This window comes from Ovis aries, chromosome 3 (assembly GCF_016772045.2).
Source record: "Ovis aries strain OAR_USU_Benz2616 breed Rambouillet chromosome 3, ARS-UI_Ramb_v3.0, whole genome shotgun sequence".
Taxonomy (NCBI): domain Eukaryota; kingdom Metazoa; phylum Chordata; class Mammalia; order Artiodactyla; family Bovidae; genus Ovis; species Ovis aries.
The window spans coordinates 111,218,778-111,240,088 of record NC_056056.1 but is presented as its reverse complement, the minus strand read 5'-3'; the positions used below and the strand labels follow the sequence as shown (position 1 = coordinate 111,240,088).

Below are 21,311 nucleotides of genomic sequence, written 5' to 3'. Positions count from 1 at the left end.
AGGTGCAATGTTCAGCTAATTCCTTGTTATATATTTATAAACACTAACTTCCATACAGCTTCTTATGGACATTTCATAAAGTGTAGGATGCTTTTTAAAAACACAGATTTCTGACTGCAGAAACTGGTGCAGACCAAACCAACTGAAACAAAAACTCAGGGTGGAGCCTTGCATCTTAAAAGCCTTCTCAGGGGACTCTGATGCACTTCAGAGCATAGAACTCTCCAGTCTGGAGTGAGGCAGAAAATGTAGAGAGGGAATCTATAAATGTATATAATGTAAGTCATACACATATGAAAGAATTAGCAGGAGAAGGCAGGGAAGTACTAAAAATATAGATTATAAAATTTTAATGAAACATCTTATCTTGCACCCATGACCTATTGAGGAACAAGGGCAATAGGAAGTAAAGTGCACTTTATCAGTATCTGCCAATAATTTAACCCTTAGTAGTAAAACAATCAGTCATACCAGGAGAAAGTGCTGCACACTGGCCCCCGTGTAAGTTAAAATGACATCAAGATGTGTAATGTGAATAATGCATTGCTCCATTTACCAAAGTTACCTGTTTATCTTCACCATCAGTATCAGCATTTGTTTAAATGGATGACGCAGAGGACTATAAAGAATGTTTCAGAATGAGAAGGCTATCTCCAACTCTTGCTTTTAATGCTCATCAGTCAACGTTATCCTATGTTCATGGGAATTTTTTCTCTTTCTTCAATCTAAATGCCTTTTCTTAGAACTCTTGCACATTAATTTTCTAGGCATATGACAAGCTCAAATTGGTTCAATGTCTATGTTGTCTTGCTGAGTATTTATGCAAAGCCTCTGACTCTTGATAACCAACACAAATATGTATTTCTTACAAATCAAATGACCAAGTTGTAAAAGTAGTAATCCATGAATTCTTTGTATGTAGGTCTATCTTATAATTGTTACAAGTAACTATGTCGGGTAGTAGAAAGTGTATTGCATAAACTAAGTCATTAAAGATGGTTAATACATATATTTTTGAATTAAAATAATTTGAGAAGAATGCAGACATACTGCAAATATTCTAGAGGTTTGGTTTCATTGCATCTTTATGGACTATTCAGTATTTGAACTAGTTTTGACCTCTCTACAGGATAGTGTGCTGGAACAGTTAAGGGTTAAAACTGCCATCAAAAAACGTGGGTTATGGTCTGCTCCTGCCAATTATTAACTAGGTGACTTCGGGATGAGACTTCTTCCTCATTTGACAGTAAAAGTTACTATCCACAGATGCTTAAAATATGCTAGAAACATAAGCATTTGATTGGCCTTATGCCATTTAATCCCCATAGTAACTATAGTGACATCCTTTTTATTCTATGGACAGGGAAATTGAGGCTCAAGGAGATGAGTACTTTTTTCCAGGTCAGATACCTAGCAAGCAACACTCAGAAGACAAAACTTCATTTTACCTGTCTCCAAGGCCTGTGGAATTAACCACCATGAATTACTACCTTTCAAAAAATTATAGCTTGAGGAAGAATATGTATCATATATTGCTGGGGATTTTTATAATTCACAATACATGATATAAATGTTAGTTATTGTTAAGAGGGCAGGTAAGTAGGTTCATGTCCTTTAATTTTCAGATGAAGGGAGCTTAGAGGATGAATCAGGTTGTATTACAAACCATTCCAAAACTTAATAGCCTCTATACATAGTTTTCTCTTTAGCTCTTGATCCTGTGTGTTAACATGTCTGGGACAGCTCTTCTGGACACACGCATAAGAGCAAGGCAGTTCTCCCTCTGGAGATTAGCTGGCTATCCTCCAGGGGCAGAGATGAGGTTTTAGCTATTGGTGGGGGGTCCTTTATATCTTTTAGATGTTTATTTCTTTTAAATCCTTGCTCTATTATGTCTTCTTACTTATTTTCTAGTACTATTTTTTTTTGCACCAAAGAGATGTGTGTTTGAGGTGGGGGGGGAGGACACTGGAAAATGTAACTCTTTCCATCAAGCAGGTCCCATAAGACTTGTCATAGCTCTAAGGTAAGGTTCCAAAAAAGAGAGAGAGCAGAAGCATGCAAGACCTTCTGAAGCCAAGGCGTTGAATTGGTACAAAATCACTTCCACTTTTTCTGTTGGCTAAAGCAAGATGCAAAGATTCAAGGGCTGACTGAAACAGACTTAGTGGGAGAAGATGCAAAATCACATTACAAAAGGGCATACCTAAAGGAAGCGATGGGAAAACAGCCATTTAAGACTAGGGCAGAGAAATTTTGCTTATGAACCTGCTGCTACCTTAAGTAGGGTTAATAATATTTAAATAATCCTCACACTGGATTTTAAAAGAGTTAATTTGTTCAAATGTTAAAATCTGACAAGTATGCCATCTGGCAGTCACAATGTAGTTTCATGAGATCCCATTTCTAGCAGTGATGCGCTGCTCAGTTTCTGTAGCCTGCTGTGATGCTGACTTAAGGGTACAAAGGAAGGCGCATTTCAGTTGCTTCTCTGCAAGAAGTAATGTCCACTTTGAATTCTTGAGTCCTTTGAATTCTTGTTCCATACACATCAACACAGGAAATCACAACTGTTTCCCCCCCTAGGTGTTCCACTGCCATCCTTCAAAGATTTGCTTCCCGTCTTCCACCTCCCACTTTTATGGGTCTTTTACAGCGGGATCAGTGGAGTTAGTTAGCTGAGGGGTGGGGGAGGGGTGTTCTACTCTCTCCTGTCTTATATATGAAGCCTGGATATTTGTTCTACGATTTTCCCGACCTGGGTTCGATCCCTGGGTCGGGAAGATCCCCTGGAGAAGGAAATGGCAACCCACTCCAGTATTCTTGCACGGAGAATCCCATGGACGGAGGAGCCTGGTGGGCTACAGTGCATGGGGTCGCAGAGTTGGACAGGACTGAGGGACTTCACTTTCACTTTTCCTCTCTTATATTGACCAAGAGGAAAAAAATGAGACTGTATCTCATTCATTGTTTCATTTATCAGTTCTCCATTGATAAGGGCATCTTATCCTTTTATCTTCCCATATTCTTGTTTTCAGATTTATCCAAAATCTTCTCTTTTCACAGCTATTCTTCTATGAATCACAAGAAAATTCTGAATTCTTCTAAAAGATGATCCTTTGGCCAATGTGATTATTTCTAGAGAAGCTTATATAATCTCAGACTGAACTTGATTCATTAGGTCTTTCTCTTTTCCTTTCGCCTATGAGTCCTCTGCATCATTTTCCTCCTTTCTTTTGGTTTCTATATAGAGCCTTTATAATACAGCCTTAACATTATCAAGCTGAAGGCTTTCATTATTGATTGCTGCCATCTGTATGAGTTATCTTTCTGGAAGTCTTGTAATTTAGCATGAATATTTCCTCTATTTAAGTCAACAGGAGTAATTTACGTAAAGCATTTTGCACATAGTAAGCTCTCAGTAAATGCTATTATTATAAATGCTGCTGCTACTAAACTTACTATTGCTAATATATTTTAAAGCAAACCATATGCCCTTTTCTCCCTATTGAGTTTACACTAAAGCTATATAAGGAACTAGCTAGACAATATGAGAACGAATATTGGAATTTGAATATAATTTTTCTTTGTAAATTTCTGACAACTGAATATACTATTACTGTTCTTTTAAGAAATGCCTCCATGACTTTGTAAAACTAGAATTATTACCTCAGTATTTAAGTGTTACGTTTCTTTCCATGTTAGTAAAACAAATTTATACTTTCACAAGGCTAGGTAGGTTATTATTACACATTGACTGTCATACTGTTAGTAAATTTCTTACAAATGTATACTTACCATATTTTCATGCATTAGTTTCCTAGACATCAGTGCCTTTCCAAAGATCTTTCTTCACTTTGTTTAGGTATTTACAGTCATAGCAGGCAGGAATTTTCTTTAGAGAATTGTTTATAGTTAACAGCCTACCCTGTAGTCTTGTACATTGCTAAAGCGCTTCCATTGGTAACTCACAACTTGCTCTTTCCATAGTGTCTGTGTTAGTATCTGTCCTTCAGGCACTTCCTCGTACATACAACCTGGTGATTCACCTGCTCCATGGACTTCAAGCCTATCAAACTATCTCCATGGACTACGGTCTCTCTCTTCCATCCTTTTCTTTCTAGAAATATAGGCACAGCCACCGAAACACACTCTCTGTTTGGTGGTAAGATCTAATATGGGTTGAACTGTGTCTCAGGCTTCCCTTCAAACCTCCCCCAAATCACCACGGCCCCAAAAAAGGGATGTGGGACTCCTAGCTTCCGGTAGCTCAGAGTGTCCCTTTCTTTGGGGTTAGGGTCTTTACAGAGGTAATTAAGTTAAAATGAAATCATGAAGGTGGGCCCTAATCCAGTATGACTAGTGTTTAAAGTCCCAGAGACAGGCGTGCATTAAGGGGAAATGAGGTACAGACAAAGGGAGAAGGCAGCCATCTACAAACCAAGGAGAAAGGCTTGGAAGAGATCCATTCCTCACAGCCCTCAGAAGAAACCAACCCTGACAACACCTTCATTTGGAGCTTTGAGTTTCCGGAACTGGGGGATAATAAATTTCTGCTGTTTAACAATCCAGTTCGTGGCACTCTCTTATTGACAGCCCTAGCGAACTAATACAGGGCCCAATAAAATTTTTAGAAAGGGAGAAACTGGCTAATGAGATCCCTGCCTTGGTACTTGGATGTCTGTAGTTTGTCTTTTTAAGCTTCTGATAAACCTGAATTTTCACTTGCTAGAGCCTTATGTTCCCGGAATAAACTTTTAAAACTTGTTTTGTTTTATATAACCATGATGTGGTGACTGGAGACCTACATTTCACTGAAAAGAGCAAGCCATAGCCATGGGTAAGACGCGAGAGACCGGACTCACTTGTCACCTGTAAGTAGAGCTTGCTCCCTCCAGCTGCCATTAAGAAAAAAACAAAAACAAACGCATAAAAAAACACACTTGGTCTCAGATTTTCGCTCTCACTTGTTGGGAGGGGTGGGGGAGCGGGAAGAGAAAGCGTGTGGAGAGCGGGGTGTAAATAAGGCAGACAGCCGCTCCAGAGAGGGCGGGGACAGAGTCTCCCTGAAGGAAAGGAGCTGAACCTGGTTGGTACAGCAGCGCTTCCCCAGACCCACCCGCCGCCCACCCGCCGCCCCGCGAGCTCGGGGCTCGGGCGCGGAGGCCGGCGGCGGGCGGCGCGGAGGGGCGGCTCCGGCGGCTCCGCCTCGGGGGCGGAAGGAGACCTGCGGTCCGCGTCGGGCCGGGCGGGCTCGCCGGCGGGGGGATGAGCCCCCCGCACTCGGGGGGGCGGCGCGGCGGCCGCTGCCGGCGGGGTCGCGGCGCGCCGGCGGGGCCCGCCCCGCGCTCCATGGTCCGCCCAGCCCCGCGCGATGCTGCCTCTCGGCGCCGAGGTCTGCGCGGGGCGCGCCCGCCGCTCGCGGAATGAGGGCGGGCGGCGCGGCGCGCGGCCGGCGGGCGCTGTCTCTGCGAGCCCTGCACCCGGGGCAGCGGCCCAACCACCTGCACCGGGAAAACGCCAACAAGTAGTTCCTCGTCGGCGCGGGGCGGCTGGGCTGGGCGTCGGGACTCAGTCGGGCTGCCCCGAGCCCCTCGTCCGCTCGGACGCCGGAGCAGCAGCACTTTCTTCTCGGTTTCCGTAAGGTAACTAGGGGCGGGAGGGCGAGGGGCGGGTTTGCCGGGAAGGGCGTGCAAGAGCCCGCGAGGCAGGCGTCCCCGCTCCGTTCCGCTCCTGGACTGGGAGAGGTGGCTGGGAGGTCGGAAACGGGGACACCGTCATCAGGACTCCCAACTCCGGGGTGCAGGGGGCGTGCCTCCAGCCGCTTTCCCGCGGGGACCCACCCCACTCGCCCCTCCTAGGAAGCAGCTCCCGACTCTCCACCCGAGAGGCGTTTGTTTCTCTTGCGAAAGGGGGATGGGGTGGGATGTATGGATCACTTCTCCTCTCCAAAATGGATTCTAGTTAGTTGCTTCCTTTCCCAAGTAATAATAATTTTCACAGCAATCATGTGAAAAGAAAACTGGATCAGGAAATTAGGCAGAGGGCTCATTGGTGAAAGGCACTAGCAGGGACGTTTGTTTTCGCTCCGACTTGTGCGTTCGGTCTATTTGCCTGGCCCGGGAGGGAGAGTAGAGGTGAACCGAGAATAGGTCGTGCAGAGGGCAGTCCCCGAGAGCCTGCGAGCGGCGCGCCGTCCAGAGTTCACCGAGGGGACGCGTCTGAGGGGGGCTCGCCGCCCAGTCCGGGGGTCTCTCACCCAGCACTGTCAAGTTGTCTGGGCACGGAGAACTCCTTGCCTAAGGGAGCTGCCTCCCGGAGAGGGTAGGGGGGAAGCGGGTCTCAGTGTGAGGGAGGAGAGGGAGTGGGCTGGGGGAGAGGATGGGGCGGAAGAGGAAGACGCGGGAGGACCCCGGAGGGGAGAATGAGGGGCCTGGGGGGAGAGCGGGGGAGGCGTAGGGACTGGAAACGGGTTCAACTCGAGAGGAGGTGAGGGGTGAGAAGATGCAGGAGGCAGAGCTGAGGGAGAGAGGTGTGAGGCCGGGGGAGAGGGGTCGTGAGAGGTGGAGGAAGATGGGGACTGCCATCTCCTCAGTTCCCTAGAGACCTGGGGAAGGCGCGTGCTGCTTGCGGCGGGGACAGGGCCGGGCGTCGGGCTGCTCGCCTCCCGGGCCACGCTGCATCCCGGGGCGCTGGGGCTGCGGGTGGGGGCGGGGGTCACAGCGCGGCTCCGCCAGCCGCGCTCTTTAACTTGGCGCTGTGTTCGCCTCCCCCCAGTCATGTCTGAGGCACAGAGATGGGCAAGATCGAGAGCAACGAGAGGGTGATCCTCAATGTCGGCGGCACCCGGCACGAAACCTACCGCAGCACCCTCAAGACCCTGCCCGGGACGCGCCTGGCCCTGCTCGCCGCCTCCGAGCCCCAGGGCGACCCGCTGCCGCCGCAGCCCCCCGCGCGCTCGCCGCCGCCGCGGCCGCCCCCGCGGTCCCCCGGGCCGGGCGGCTGCCTGGAGGGCGGCGCGCGCAGCTGCAGCGCCCGCGGCGGCGACCACCCCGCCGGGGGCGGCCGCGAGTTCTTCTTCGACCGGCACCCGGGCGTCTTCGCCTACGTGCTCAACTACTACCGCACCGGCAAGCTGCACTGCCCGGCCGACGTGTGCGGGCCGCTCTTCGAGGAGGAGCTGGCCTTCTGGGGCATCGACGAGACCGACGTGGAGCCCTGCTGCTGGATGACCTACCGGCAGCACCGCGACGCCGAGGAGGCGCTCGACATCTTCGAGGCCCCCGACCTCCTCGGCGGCGACCCCGGCGACGACGAGGACCTGGCGGCCAAGAGGCTGGGCATCGAGGACGCCGCGGGCCTGGGGGGCCCGGACGGCAAGTCCGGCCGCTGGAGGAGGCTGCAGCCCCGCATGTGGGCTCTCTTCGAGGACCCCTACTCGTCCAGAGCCGCCCGGGTAAGGCCAGAGGCGCCCCCTTCCCCGCTGGTCCAGCTTCTCCCCACCCCTTCCGAGACGTCCTGCTCTCTCAGCAGAGGACCTGGGGGAGCGGGCCGGGGTGTCCCGAATCGGGAGGCGGGGGTCCCGTCGCTCAGGGCAAACTCAGGGCCCCCCTCCCTCGTCCCCTTTCTTCCCCCATTCCCCTCTGCTTCCCCCTCCTCTCCTCCTCAACTCAAACCTAGATTTACTTCCCCAGGTGGGACCAGCAGGGCAAATGTCCCCTGCTCTGGGCAAGTCTGTTGGAAGCTCATTCTGAAATCGCTACCACGCTTCATGATGTGGAATTTCTATTTCTCTTTTATTCCAACCTTTTCTTAAGTTCCGAGGGTCCTCCAGACCTCCGGATCATCACGGTTTGATCTTTGCAGTGAGGTCTGACAGGCCTGACTCACGCAGAGCAGTGGCCCTACTTAGGGCCGTAGAGGGAAACAGAATGTATGTCTGTGGCTGGGCCGGGAGATGAACAGGTTCATCTTGGAAAGAGAACCTCCTGAATATCGTCTGGGCTTGTCTCCATCCAAGGGAGAGCAGTGCTGAGTCTGCTTGCCCCAGTAAGCTGACGGGATAGTCCACCTGCACAGTGAATTTTGGTCTGTGGTCTTTCCCATGGCGCTCTGTGTTTTACAGGTTCAGTGCCGATTGGACACTTCAGTGATCCTGGTTCAGTGGGAGTCTCTAATTTAGACTGCAGGCAACTTTATTTTATTCTATACATTTTGATCCCATACTCAATATTTCTTTTCAGTTTCTAGTTTGAGTGACAGTTTAAATTTAGTCGGATTGATTCTTCAAAATCCCAATGAAGAGATGATAAAAGTAACTAGTAATGGTTTCTCTAATTTTAAAGGAAATAAAAGAAATATAAATAACCTCAGATCATGCAGTATGTGAATGGTTTTTAATTCTATGTGAGAATGGAGTACTGTATTTAGTTAAATCCTTGCAACTGCTTGTGTCTGGTTTGCTTCAGACACCCAGGAAAGAACCTCCTTGGGCAGAATGGGATTTCTCCCAGCTTGAGTTTGGCTCCATCCTCATTATTGTGTTCCTCTGCATGTCAGAAGTCTCTGCCTCTGAGACATTTTGCAGCTGTCTGATAACATGTCCGAAGATGTGCTTCTGATACCACTTTAGAAGTCTGAGCATGCCTTTTGTTTGCGATTTGATATAGACTATCAAGGAGACAATTTAAAGCATTGCTACTTGATGGGATCTGGTATTTAAGTGCGCACATAAATTCTAGTATGTCCACATTCTCATATTTGAATATAGAATTAATAACTTCAACTCTGAGATCTTCCTTTTAAGACCAGTCTATGAATTCAGCAAGAGTTGGCATTCAGGAAAAAAAAAGTGCAGACTTATTTATTTATTTAAATTAAACCACAGACTCATGACCGTTATCTCTGTTGTTTTGGATTCCAGCTGTGTGCCATACTGCTTTTTCCAATTGGCGACTAAAAAGATAATCTACATTTGTTTTCAGACTCATCATATAATTGTGTTATTTTATGTGGTATGAAAAACCAGGATGCTTTATTATCTTTATTTATGTTAATAAAATGCAGTTTTTGGAGGCTAGGCTGCACAGGAAAAGCTTCAAGGCGTTCAATTTTTATTACTGCTATGGAATTTGATTCTATGAATTAATGGTCTAAGGGTAGCCCATTAACTTGAAAATAGTTTTTTAAAAATCTTACCAAGAGTTTATTGTAATAATATTAAGAATTTGACCTGCATCCATTTAAGGTGAGGAAAAGAACACAGATAGATTAGAGATTAATTTAAGGTCAAAGAGCCATTAAAAACAGAATCAGCTGAGAATGAGAGACCTGGAAAATTTCACTGAGGTCACCTCATGAGGAACCTGTAGTTTGTAGATTGGAAAAATGAAGACTGCAGATGCTAAGTGATGGCCAAGGTCATAGAGCAAGTTATTAGCAAAGCCAAAATTACGCTGAAGGTCTCATGACACCCTGCCCAGGCCCTTTCCACCGCAACCACTAATTATAACTGACTATCTGGCTTGTGAAATCTCTGCAGATAGTGTTGCTCTTGAGATTTAATGCAGCGTAGGACAGTCCTAGTCTTCTAACTTTGAAAGGTCATCTATGACATATCTCTGTGTGTGTGTGTGTGTGTGTGTGTGTGTGTGTATGCATACATATACATTTTTTTCCAGGTCTTTGGCTGTACTACCCAACATTGGAGTGCAGATATGGGATTCCAGTTTTCTTAAAATGAACCCTGTTCTAACTTTTGATTTTTATTGACCAGTTTATATGTAATGTTTTTCCTTTTTTTTTTTTCAGATTGGCTAACATTTATGAGACTTGTCTTCAGAAAAATTGCTTTTCAAATTATTAGGGGTTGCTTAAAAAAGAGTACTCAGAAGTCACCATTCTATTTACATGTGATTTAATATTTTTTTATGTACACTTTTAGTTCAGATGATTGACTGACAGTATTATCTGACTACTTTGGTAAATAGAATTACATTGGGAAGTCACTGGATGAAATTATATTTTTCATGGACATGATTCTAGGAGACATAAAATCAATTATCAAGTAGTTTGTTTCAGCTGTGGTCTTACTGATGTCATTCTTAATAGAAGTATTTAACTTTTATAAACCCTCTTACTTTTCATTTTACATTAGTTCATCTTTTATTGATGTACTTGAGATGAACAATTTTAACTGTGCAAATTCTATTTTCGATTTGTTACACTTGTTTCATCATTGTCCTTGTCCTCTCCCAGTATTGAGGAAAATGATTTGATTATATAGTAGATTTGTTTTACTTCTAACTTTTATAGTCTAAAGTGGCAGACTGAAACAACAGTGATAGGAACTAGATAATTAATTTAATTTTACAGCATTGTATTTTTGCCTTTTATTTTGGTTGGCATCTCCCCCTCCTCTGTTGCTTTTAATTTATGATGTAAATACATATTTGAGCAGTCTAAATTGTTCAGGTTAAGTTGGTAAATAAGTTTATATTTTACATTTATGAATTGTATCCTTAAAAATATATTAGAAATTTATAAAAATTTAAATATAAGTTGTCATGGAAACCTGTTGTGGAGAAAATGAGATCTGGAAAGAAGAGAGATTATCCTGTTGATGGCATTGGATGAGATTTACAAATAGTAAAAAGCATTTTAAATGTTTTTTTTTTCCCACAGAATTACTAAAATATACTCCTTAAAACTATTAAAATTTAAATTTGAATATCTAGAATTGGATTCAGAATTGCATATATGTAATTTGCTTTTTATGGGACATTTTTTCCTCTACCTCAAAGTACAGAACAGGAAAGGAATGATCTCAATAACTATTTTCTAGGTTTAGATGTAGCATTTAATTTTTAAAAATTATAATATGGTAAGGACAATTTGAGTCACACATTAAGATTAAAGAAAGAAAATGTATTGGTTCTTGTTTTGTGAGCCTTGCTCCAGTTAAAAGAAATAATGGCCAAATAAACTTGTTTGTAAAATATTGTTGTTAATTATTAAAATTTTAGAATTTTGTTTAGTCAATTAATATTGTTTTTGCAGTCATTGTAGACCAGAAACTATATAAGATACTAGAAGTGCGTGAGCAGATATGGTACTTTGCCCTCAGTAAGCTCACCACTCTATTTATAATAAAATATTTCCTAAAATATTATCTATTCAATTAAAAGTGCAACAGAATAACAACAAGCAAAATTCCAGAGATACTAAAGATGTTTCCTTTAAAAAAAACCAAAACTCATGTGGAAATGTTGCTTGAGATGTTCAGGAAAATACTGCATTTAGAAATGATGATCTTGGTAATTCTCTGGTGGTCCACTGGTTAGGAGAAACTGGGGCTCAATACCTGATAGGGGAACTAAGATCCTGGAAACTGTGGGGTGTGGCCAAAAAAAAAAAAAAAAGAAACGACAGTTTTATGCTTCTGTTAGTCTTCATTTTATTATGAACGTGTTAGGCTTTTTCAGCCTTGATTTTTCTGTTTTCAGAGTGATTTATAGGCTCTCTCTTTGCAATATTATTGAAGAGTATGAGACAAGCTGTACTTATATCTAAAAACTGAATTCTTTGCAGAGAAAACAACTGAATTATTTACAGTGTGTTCGAGTGTCTTCATCCCTTCTATTTTAGTTAACAGTTTGTTGTTGTTTGTTCAGTCACTAAGTTATGTCTGACTCTTTGCGACCCCATGGACTGCAGCTTGCCAGGCTTCTCTGTGCTTCACTATCTTCCAGAGTTTGCTCAGTTTCGTTTCCTTTGAGTCAGTGATGCTATCTAACCATCTTTTTAATCTCACAATTAAAAGTTATGGCCAACCACATGACAATGCTAGTCCAAACTTCGGACTCCTAAAAAGAGTCTGCAGTTAAGAGTCTGGTGTATTTGCATTTGCTATATAAGCATCTAAGCCTCCCTTGACTTTTTCCAGGCCACTAATTATATACTTCACAGATATATTTGATTTTATTCATATATTCTGAGCATTGGATAACATTAGAGAGTGCCTCATTCAACACAATTTAAAAAAGCAAGTAACTTTAGTAGAACGGTATTTTTGGTAGTGTATTTGACCCCAGACTAGGTGACCTAATCTGTTGCTGGGGCATTATCATGCCAAAGGTGAATAGTTGGACAGTTTATGTATGGTTTTTTTTTTTTTCTATTATATTTTCCCAAGAGCTCATTTGTAGACTCGAACTGACAAAACTAAATGAGAGTCAGAGAAATTTTTCTTCTCTGTCAAGAAGCTTATTTTCAAAGTAACTGAAAATGAGGAAAAGTGTAGTTTTATAAAAAATGCAGGTCAACCTTTCCCATTTAGAAATATGTATCATTACTATTTATTTTAACTACTGCAAATAAAGTAAATGCAGTTTTCAGATCTCATTTTTATTCTCAAATTCTGCATCATTTACCCTTTTTAATTATGGCAACCTTTAAAAATGTATCTGAATGAAATAGTAAATAGCACGAAAGGACTGATAGAGTATAAACACAGGTCTCTATAAGGAAATATATAATGGCAAGATAATCTAAGCTGTAACCGTCAGTGGATTATGTAAACTTGATCCAGTTCTTTTTGAAGTATGAAGGGCTTTTCTTTTGGAAAAACAGTCAAGATTTTTCTATGACAGGATAGCATTGCCTTTTGCGTATAGTTTGAAGGGTGGTGATTAATTTTAATACTGTGTGGTCAAAATTTTCACAGAAAGTGACTAAACTGTGGGTTTTGGGAGGAAAAGAGAGCAGAGTAGAGAATACATGGAAAGAGCATTGGGAAAATGCCTGAGTTGGAATTCATGAGTCCTAGGCACTAACTCTGATTTCACAGCTAGCTGTGTGACCTTTGAGAATTTACTTTGTCTTTCTAATTCTTGATTTCCTTTGGCTTTATTTTGAAAGAAAAAATGGGGATGACACATTGGACTAGATACGTATTCAAACTTCTTTCCAGCTCCAAGATTTTGAAGTTTAGAGGAAAAAACAAGCATAGTGACTGCTGGAAATCCCTGGGTAGGAAAAGATCGTGTCTGCACTCATTTTGATTGTCCTCTAGGGACCATCACACTAATAAGGTAAACTAGTATGGATTTCTCTTGGTTTTTTATTTTTTTATTTTAACTTGCTGCCCTTTTCTTTTCCTACAGCTGTTGGGTATCTGCTGCTCTGGTTACCATAGAAACAGGTTGGCTCCTAGCTTCCTGTTTCCATTGAAAACAGCTTTCTTTCAACCACATATTGATCTCAGGAAATCATTTTGCTGTGGCTCTGTCATGAAACCCATAAAGATGATCGGCTCTGTCATCTGCTAAGTCTAAGATTCAGTGCAGGTGTATAGCCATCCACCCACAAGGGTAACTGATTAGGTAATCTCAGTTTTATTTCCATTTGAAAAGCGCCTTGTCAAAGACACCAGCTTTTTCCCCTTCCCATATCTTATGCAGAAGGGAAAGTCTTATTCACTTGAGGATTTACAGATATGCCTAACACATTTAAGTGTTTACCAAATAGTGTCAAATTATTCAGTTCTAATCTTTTTCATAACTCAGTCAGGATAAGCATAGAGAATAGTAACACACTTTGTAAGTCTGCATTGTAATGTACTCACTAATGAAGAATATTTCAAGAGAAAAATATATATGTATTATTTAGTACACCCGATTTCTCTTTTGAGAAAAAATAGTTTTTCTATTTCAGCCTATACATATTTACATAATAAAGATATATTCACTATCATAATGTAGATACATACTCTGTGTTTGTATATATTTATAAAATGTTTATATGGATAAGTGAAGGAGGAGACTCATGGGAATATGGCTTAAAGTTTTGATTGAGAATATTTGTGTGTGAGCATGCGTGTATTACATATTATGTGGTATATAATCTTTGAATGCAGCCTCCCTAATGGCTCAGTGGTAAAGAATACACCTGCCAATGCAGATGCAGGTTCGATCCCTGGGTCGGGAAGATCCCCTGGAGGAGGAAATGACAACCCACTCCAGTATTCTTGCCTGGGAAATCCCATGGACAGAGGAGCCTGGCAGGCTACAGCCCATGGGGTCGCAAAGAGTCAGACACAGCTGAGCCTGCACACCACCACCCCACACCGTCTTTTAGTGACATTGGTATGTATAACAGCCTTCTGTTGCTCATGAGACTTAGAAGGAAAGTGGTGATGGAAGGAAACTGGTCATTGTGTCAGGAAACCTTAAATCACAAAAAAAGCAGCTGACTTGTTCATAGCCATGGCTAGTTAGTCTCAGTAGCAGGGTTGGAATTTAGGCCTTCTGACTCCCGGCACTCTTCCCATTCCATCTTGATTGCTTAGTCTGGATTGGGTTTAATATCAGCTGCACAAATTTTAGCTTTCGGAAAGTAGCAAGCCTGTTGGAAATAGTTGGGGTAGGGAATGTCCTATTGTTCAACAATAGCAGGGAAAGTTTGCTATCTTATTATTCTATTTCCAGACACCCTCAGATGCATCCTTCCATTGCTGCCTTCTCTACCAGTTCTACATCTTAATGTTCTACTACCTTTAAAACATCAAAACTAATCTGCCAGTTTTTTCACTTACCTCCTATTTTATCCCTTTATCCTTGTGTGTGTGTGTCTTTTGTAATATGTTTTTCTACTTTTGTTGGCTTTATTGCCTTTGGAATTTTTAAATGCAACCCTCGTTCAACCTACTGGTGATGGTTAATGTTTATAAAGCATTCTCTTCTCACGTGTAACTAACCAGATCATGGTTGGGTTTCAGTTCAGTCGTTCAGTCATGTCAGACTCTTTGTGACCCCATGGACTGCAGCACTCCAGGCTTCCCTGTCCATCACCAATACCCGGAGCTTACTCAAACTCATGTCCATTGAGTCGGTGATGCCATCCAACCATCTCATCCTCTGTCATCCCCTTCTCCTCCTGCCTTCAGTCTTTCCCAGCATCAGGGTCTTTTCCAGTGAGTCAACTCTTCACATCAGGTGGCCAAAGTATTGGAGTTTCAGCTTCAGCATCAGTCCTTCCAAGGAACACCCAGGACTGATTTTCTTTAGGATCGACTGGTTGGATCTCCTTGTAGTCCAAGGGACTTTCTAGTCTTTTCCAGCACCACAGTTCAAAAACATCAATTCTTTGGCGCTCAGCTTTCTTTATAGTCCAACTCTCACATCCATGCATGACTACTGGAAAAACTGTAGCTTTGACTAAATGGACCTTTGTAGGTAAAGTAATGTCTCTGCTTTTTAATATGCTATCTAGATTGATCATCACTTTCCTTCCAAGGAGCAAGCGTCTTTTAATTTCATGGCTGCAGTCACTATCGGCTGTGATTTTGGAGCCCAACAATTTGTTTGGGTTTACACATGGATAACTGGTAAATTAGAGTAAAGATGGTTGGAGCTGTTTTTAAGACCTAAAATGAGATTTATGTTTTAGTGAGGTCAGTAAATACAAGACTAAAAAACTTTTCCTTCAACCTTCTTTAGGAGATAGTTAGCCAAAGGTAGTGCTTCCTTCCCTATTGGTGGAATGTAAAGCAGCCTTATAATTTTGTGTGTGTTTGAGAGAAGGCATTTTATAGGAGTCAAACAGAAGAAGTTGCTGGTAGTATTGGGGGAAAAAAGTACTCCGTAATTGCTATGGCTACTTGACTGACCTTTTCTTCTGAAAGCTCGTAATGATAGAGACATCTGTGTAACCTGACATTTCCTCCGTGTTCATGTATTAAGAAAACCGTATGCAGAATCTCATTGTCTCAATTTTCTGTTTGAAGACACTGGTGGATTTTGTATCAGAACTTAGAGCTTTGCCATTCTTTCTGCATCTGACAACATTGTTGATATCTTTAAAAACTGGAGCAAAATTCGAGACAGCCCTTCCTGGCAAATGTTCTGTGATTTAGCCTCAGCAGTGGAAGATGTTCCCCTTTGAGTTGTCTCCATGGAGAAAGTCTCAGTGATGAAAATATGTCACCTTTTGGCCACAGATATTCTCTTCCTTTACACCAAAACTGTCCAGAATTTTAGAGTCATTCATTAAATGATAAAATGCAAAAACTTTATTATATAAAGTGATTCTAAATAATATTGTCAAGATATCCAAATGATACTATTAATTCTAAGCTTAAGACAACATGTTGATGTAAAATCTATTTGGATGAATATAAGGAGCCTGGTGGGCTGTATAATCCATGGGATTGCAGAGTCAGACATGACTGAGCAACGATCACTTTCACGTTTCAGTTATTCCTAGAGCAGTTTGTCTGATTGGGTTCAATGAAAGGGCCAAGGGTTATTCACAATTTCTGTAAATTTTGTATCTTGTTTGTAAGTTTGCTGCATAAATTCAGGTATGGGGTTGCTTATTTTTATATTTATTGATTGAGGATAAAATGCCATTTGCTTAAAGTGAATGTTATATAATAACTATTGGAAACAAGGACAAAGTAATGGCATTGGAAACAGTGGCAAAAGGAGGCTTCCTTACTGTATTAATTTGGATAAAATTGATATTTAGGAAAGCAGAACAAGACATCATTACAGTTTGATTTATTGTTTCGATTGTCCTGCTTCCCTCTTGAGGTGAACAGTGAGAGGGCAATTATGAAAATTATAATATTCTTAGTGAGACCCATCTTTCATATATAAATTGAGTAGGAAATGGACAGAACAGAGGTTTAGCTAGCCCTTTTTTTGTGCCAAGAGATTCTAAAGTACCAAGTAGCCTTTTTTTTTTTTTAAGCTACAACTTTACTATCAGGCCTGAGTGAGCTATCAGGGTTACATAAAATGATTAGTGGTGGATCAAAGTTGAACAACCATCATATTTGTATCATCATGATGGAGAAGCATTTGTGAACTTATACTTAATTCCCAGGTTCAAGATGGTGTTCACTGTGCTTTGATATTTAGAGTACAATGTTAGAGATATAAAATTCATGCCAAGCAATGAAATTAAATGTATTTTAATGCACTAATAGGCTTCAATGACATTCAAAATAGATTAGTCTCAATTCAAAAAACAAGGTTCTTTAATTGCTCCACTTTCTTATGAGAGCCCACTGCTTAGTTTTCAGTTGTAATATGTGCATACTATCAATTCTTTAGTCTTTAAAATTTAGTGATGATTGTTTCCAATACCTATACATTTTTCTGCTGATGTATTAGTCATTGGTTTAATTCATCTCAAACTTCTCTGTCTTTAGTTTTGCGTACTTGACTGTGCTTCAGTGCTGAGTTTCTTTGTTTGCAACCTTTTGTGTTTCCTCTGCCTTGGCTTGCATTGCTTCAGTTCAGTCACTCAGTTGTGTTCAACTCTGTGCCCCCATGGACTGCAGCATGCCAGGCTTCCCTGTCCATCACCAAGTCCCGGAGCTTACTCAGACTCATGTCCATTGAGTCAGTGATACCATCCATGAGTCAGTTCTTCACATCAGGAGGCCAGAGTATTGGAGTTTCAACTTTAGCATCAGTCCTTCCAAATGAATATTCAGGACTGATTGCATTGCTTGGTTGATGAAAGAACGTGCTAGGTATTAGTACATTTCTCTCAATTAAACCAACTGGAGGAGAACCAAGCCTCAAAGATGAAAGCTGTCAAATGCTTTTGATTCTCTCTGCTGACAGCTCTTGGGTTTTAACTATTGGCCAAAACTAGGTTAGTACAGAGAATGTAAGGGTTAAAATTTGTCATTTACCTTCAAGACACGTGTATTCTATTGGAAAAGAACAACTGCCTGTCCATGGTTACAGTATAATGCATTAAAACTATAATATAGATATTGGCATACTGTGGACACACAGATTTGGGAGGGTCCCACTGTCCTGTAAAGAGGAGATAAGATGTTAATAGTTAACATGCAAGAGATGTGTTTTCCAGCAGTCAAGGATTAGGTTAACAGGGTAGTGTGCTTGACACAGGGTGCTGTGCCGTGCCATAAGGGGCAATAGAAGGACCAGAATGCAGGAGAACAGGTTTGAAAGGAAAAGAGGGCCTCTGGGTTTATAACTGAGATTTTTCTGATGAGATGGATATTTAGTCCAGGGCAGGAATGTTTATCTCAGTGTATTTGAAAATAGTGTTACTAACCAGTTAGATAGTGGTTCTAAAACTTAGATGTGCCTAGGAATAACTTGAGATGATGACTAGAATTCTGACTTCCCAGGTCTCACTCCAGTAGGATTTGGATAGGATTCAGATAAGATGAACATCTTTGGCGTTGTAGTTGGCTGCTGACCCGGTTCATGTCAGTACTGTGATGTAACTGCTGCCAAAGCAAATTTTTACAAGTTTAACATTGAAACAGGGTAATAATCATGCTTGAACCAATATTTCTCAAAGTGTGTTTTCTAGATCTATAGCAATCCAGAATGTTAACAGGTGTTGCCCTCAAAAGAGTTCCATAGACAGATGAATTCGGAAACTAATTTAAAATAAAGATTTTAAGTTAGATTTTTATTTTTCAGTCTGTCTTCTTCTTGATATCATTTTTACTACTTCTCTTTTTCAGGGCAGAGAGTTAAAATACTAGCTGACAGTTGGTTTTGAGACAGGAGTGAATTAATGTGAAGGACTGCACTCAGTTCACTGAGTCTGAATCCTGACTGTACCACTTGCCTGTATCACTTTCACAATGTTGCTTCTTTAAGCCTCCCTCTTTTCATTTGGACTGGGAAGATAATAATTGTATCTGACTCAAAGAATTGTTATGAGGGTGGATTGTGCATATTCATGTTCAGAAGCCAGCAGGGTCTAGTTTTCTCAATTTTCGCTGTATCGTTATTACTGTTATCATCATCATCACAGTCGTCACTATTCCTTATGCCAAGCACTGGTTATTTGAGAGGGATTGGGTAGTTACATAGAGTATCTTAAGGGAACATTCTAGCATTTAGATTGTTCATAAAAAAGTAAGTTGTCTATCGCTGAGGTTTTTTCATGTATGAATATTGGATAGCTATCTGGGAAATTGTAGGAATAATTCTATTCCATGTGAATAAATGGTAATTAATTAGAACAGTATCTAACATGTGTATGTCCTTTACCAAACATTTTACAAGTAGTAAGATAATGGTTTATTTCCTGCCTTTAAGCAGCTGTAGTGTCCTGGAAGAGAACAACAGAAAAGAAATGAAAGTGCAGTGTCAGGAGAGCTCCAGTAGAAGGTTGCCAAGGGTGGGAAAAAACTTCCTGGAAGAAATATACCTGTCTTGGTGCCAGAGGAGATAGCCAGCCTTTTTAAAGAGAAGAGTTGACATAAAATCCTAAAAGGGAAAGAAGGCAAGGCCTGTGCAAGACGCTGTAAATAATTCAGGACAGCCCCTGCCTTGTGTAAGGGATGTGTGGTGTTGCCAGAAACGAGCTGAGGTTGGATCGGAAGCCTTGGCAAGCTCTGTTTGGAAGGTCTGGTCTTTCTCTGGGACTGGAGAGCTTTGGAAGGATTTTAAGCGGAGCAATGGCACGCATCTTTGCAATTGGGACTATTATTCTGAAATGTTTATGCTTGAAGACAGGATTGGGCTGGGGGAAATGAGTGCAAGTTTGCCACAAGAGCTACAGTTTAGCATGTGAGTGTGGTAACCCAGGTATGAGATACTAAAACGTGAAAGTGTTAGTCACTGAGTTGTGTCTGACTCTTTGCGACCCCATGGACTATAGCCCACCAGGCTCCTCTGTCCATGGGATTCTCCAGGCAAGAATGCTGGAAAAGACACTTACCATTTCATCCTCCTGGGCATCTTCCTGACCCAGGGATTGAACCTAGGTCTCTTGCATTACAGGCAGATTCTTCACCATCTGAGCCACCAGCCCAAGAGATACTGGTGATCTCAATTAAAACAGTGGCCAGAGTGATGAAGTGAAATAAAGACAATTAAAGTGGAACTGTTGATTAATTAGGTGCCATTTGAGTAAGGCAGAGAGAGAAGTCAAGAATGTCTCCCTAGCTTCTGTTTGCCCAATGGGACAAGACAACCTTTATGACTTTTTTCTGATTCAAGAGTCAGTGGTTATATGATTTGAGAAATCAGTAGTTATTCTTTTATGGATTTAACACTGTAGTATTTTGTATTATGTTTTGTGATTTTTCTTTTATATTTCAATACCAATTACTCAGTTGTTAATAGCTATTTCATAGATTTTATTGTTGTGAAATTATGCAGAGTATGCCCCTTAAAATTTTTGGTTGCAGTAATTCACCACCATAAAAGATAGTGAGGAATAAGTCTTCTCTAAAAGAAATGTCAGCTTTGTCTTGCTATATATTATTTTGGTTTCATGCCCAAGAAAATAATATCAATTTTTGTATAATTTTTGTGACATGTAACTGACTCATTCACTATAGTAGTTCATGTAGATTCCAAAGCTAGAAGCTTAAATTGAACTAGGGATTGAAAAGTACCAATGAGATTCTGTGGCTCTTTGGAAAGTTGTTTTAAATAAACATTTCCTCTAGATAAAGTCCAGGAAGGAGCAAAGGTAGTGAGGAAGAAAAACGAAAATGGGAACAGGCACCAAAGGAATTAAACTGGGAAGAACGTGGTGAGTTCAGATCCAAGGCAGAGTAGCTCCTTCTAAAGCATTACTGTACCATGCCATTTTCTTGCTTACAAGCTTGTTATCCTTTTCTAGTGGCTACATATTAAAACGTATTTTTCTTAGTCTGGCTTTCCAGAATCTGCCCATCATCTACAAATGCAATAACAGCTCCCGCAACTCTACTGCTCAGACAGCATGCTCTGCCGTTGCTGAGTGTAAGAGATGTGTTCACAATGCTCTGTGTTTCTGTACACTATTCTCAGAGCCTGCACTCTCTCCTCCTCGGTGTTACATGTGGACTCAATCATCTTTCAATACTTTGTAAAATTATCAAGTCTTACTTGGCACCTTCTAAACGCTTTCAAAAGCAGTTTGTTTTCTCCTCTGAGTTTCTATATCCCTTTGTAGCTACAGTATTGTAGCATTTAACTGGCTGCATTAGTTTCCCTGAGCTGTTGTCGCGAACTACCGCAAACTTGATGACTTGAAACCAGAGAGTTTATTCTCTTATGGCTCTGCAGGCTAGAAGTCTGAAATCCTGGCCTCAGCAGAATTTGTTTCTTCTGGGGTTTTGAGGGAAAAGTCTGCTGGCAGTTCTCGTCCTGGAGTGTCTCAGATGTCTCTTCTTAAAAGATACCAATTTGGGGGGTTATATCCTGCAGTGATCCAGTATGACCACATGCTAATTTAAATAAATTGAGTAAATTAAATAAATTAAGATGTGGTCATACTGGATTACTGTGGGCTGTACTTAAATTACCTCC

General features: G+C 41.7%; 1 protein-coding gene across 4 annotated transcripts in view; it reads left to right on the top strand.

Annotated features, from left to right (window-relative positions):
* Window positions 1-5,403: 5,403 nt before the first annotated feature.
* Window positions 5,404-21,311, top strand: part of KCNC2 (potassium voltage-gated channel subfamily C member 2) — a 237,325-nt gene continuing 221,417 nt past the window's right edge. For all 4 annotated transcript variants that reach the window (XR_009600195.1, XM_027967148.3, XM_042246526.2 and 1 more), the window contains exons 1-2: window positions 5,404-5,645; window positions 6,778-7,456. Coding sequence is in view for 3 of the 4 variants with exons in the window: in XM_027967148.3 (XP_027822949.1) it covers window positions 6,797-7,456 (660 nt within the window). In the remaining variant the exon portion in view is untranslated. The remainder of the gene's footprint in view (window positions 5,646-6,777; window positions 7,457-21,311) is intronic.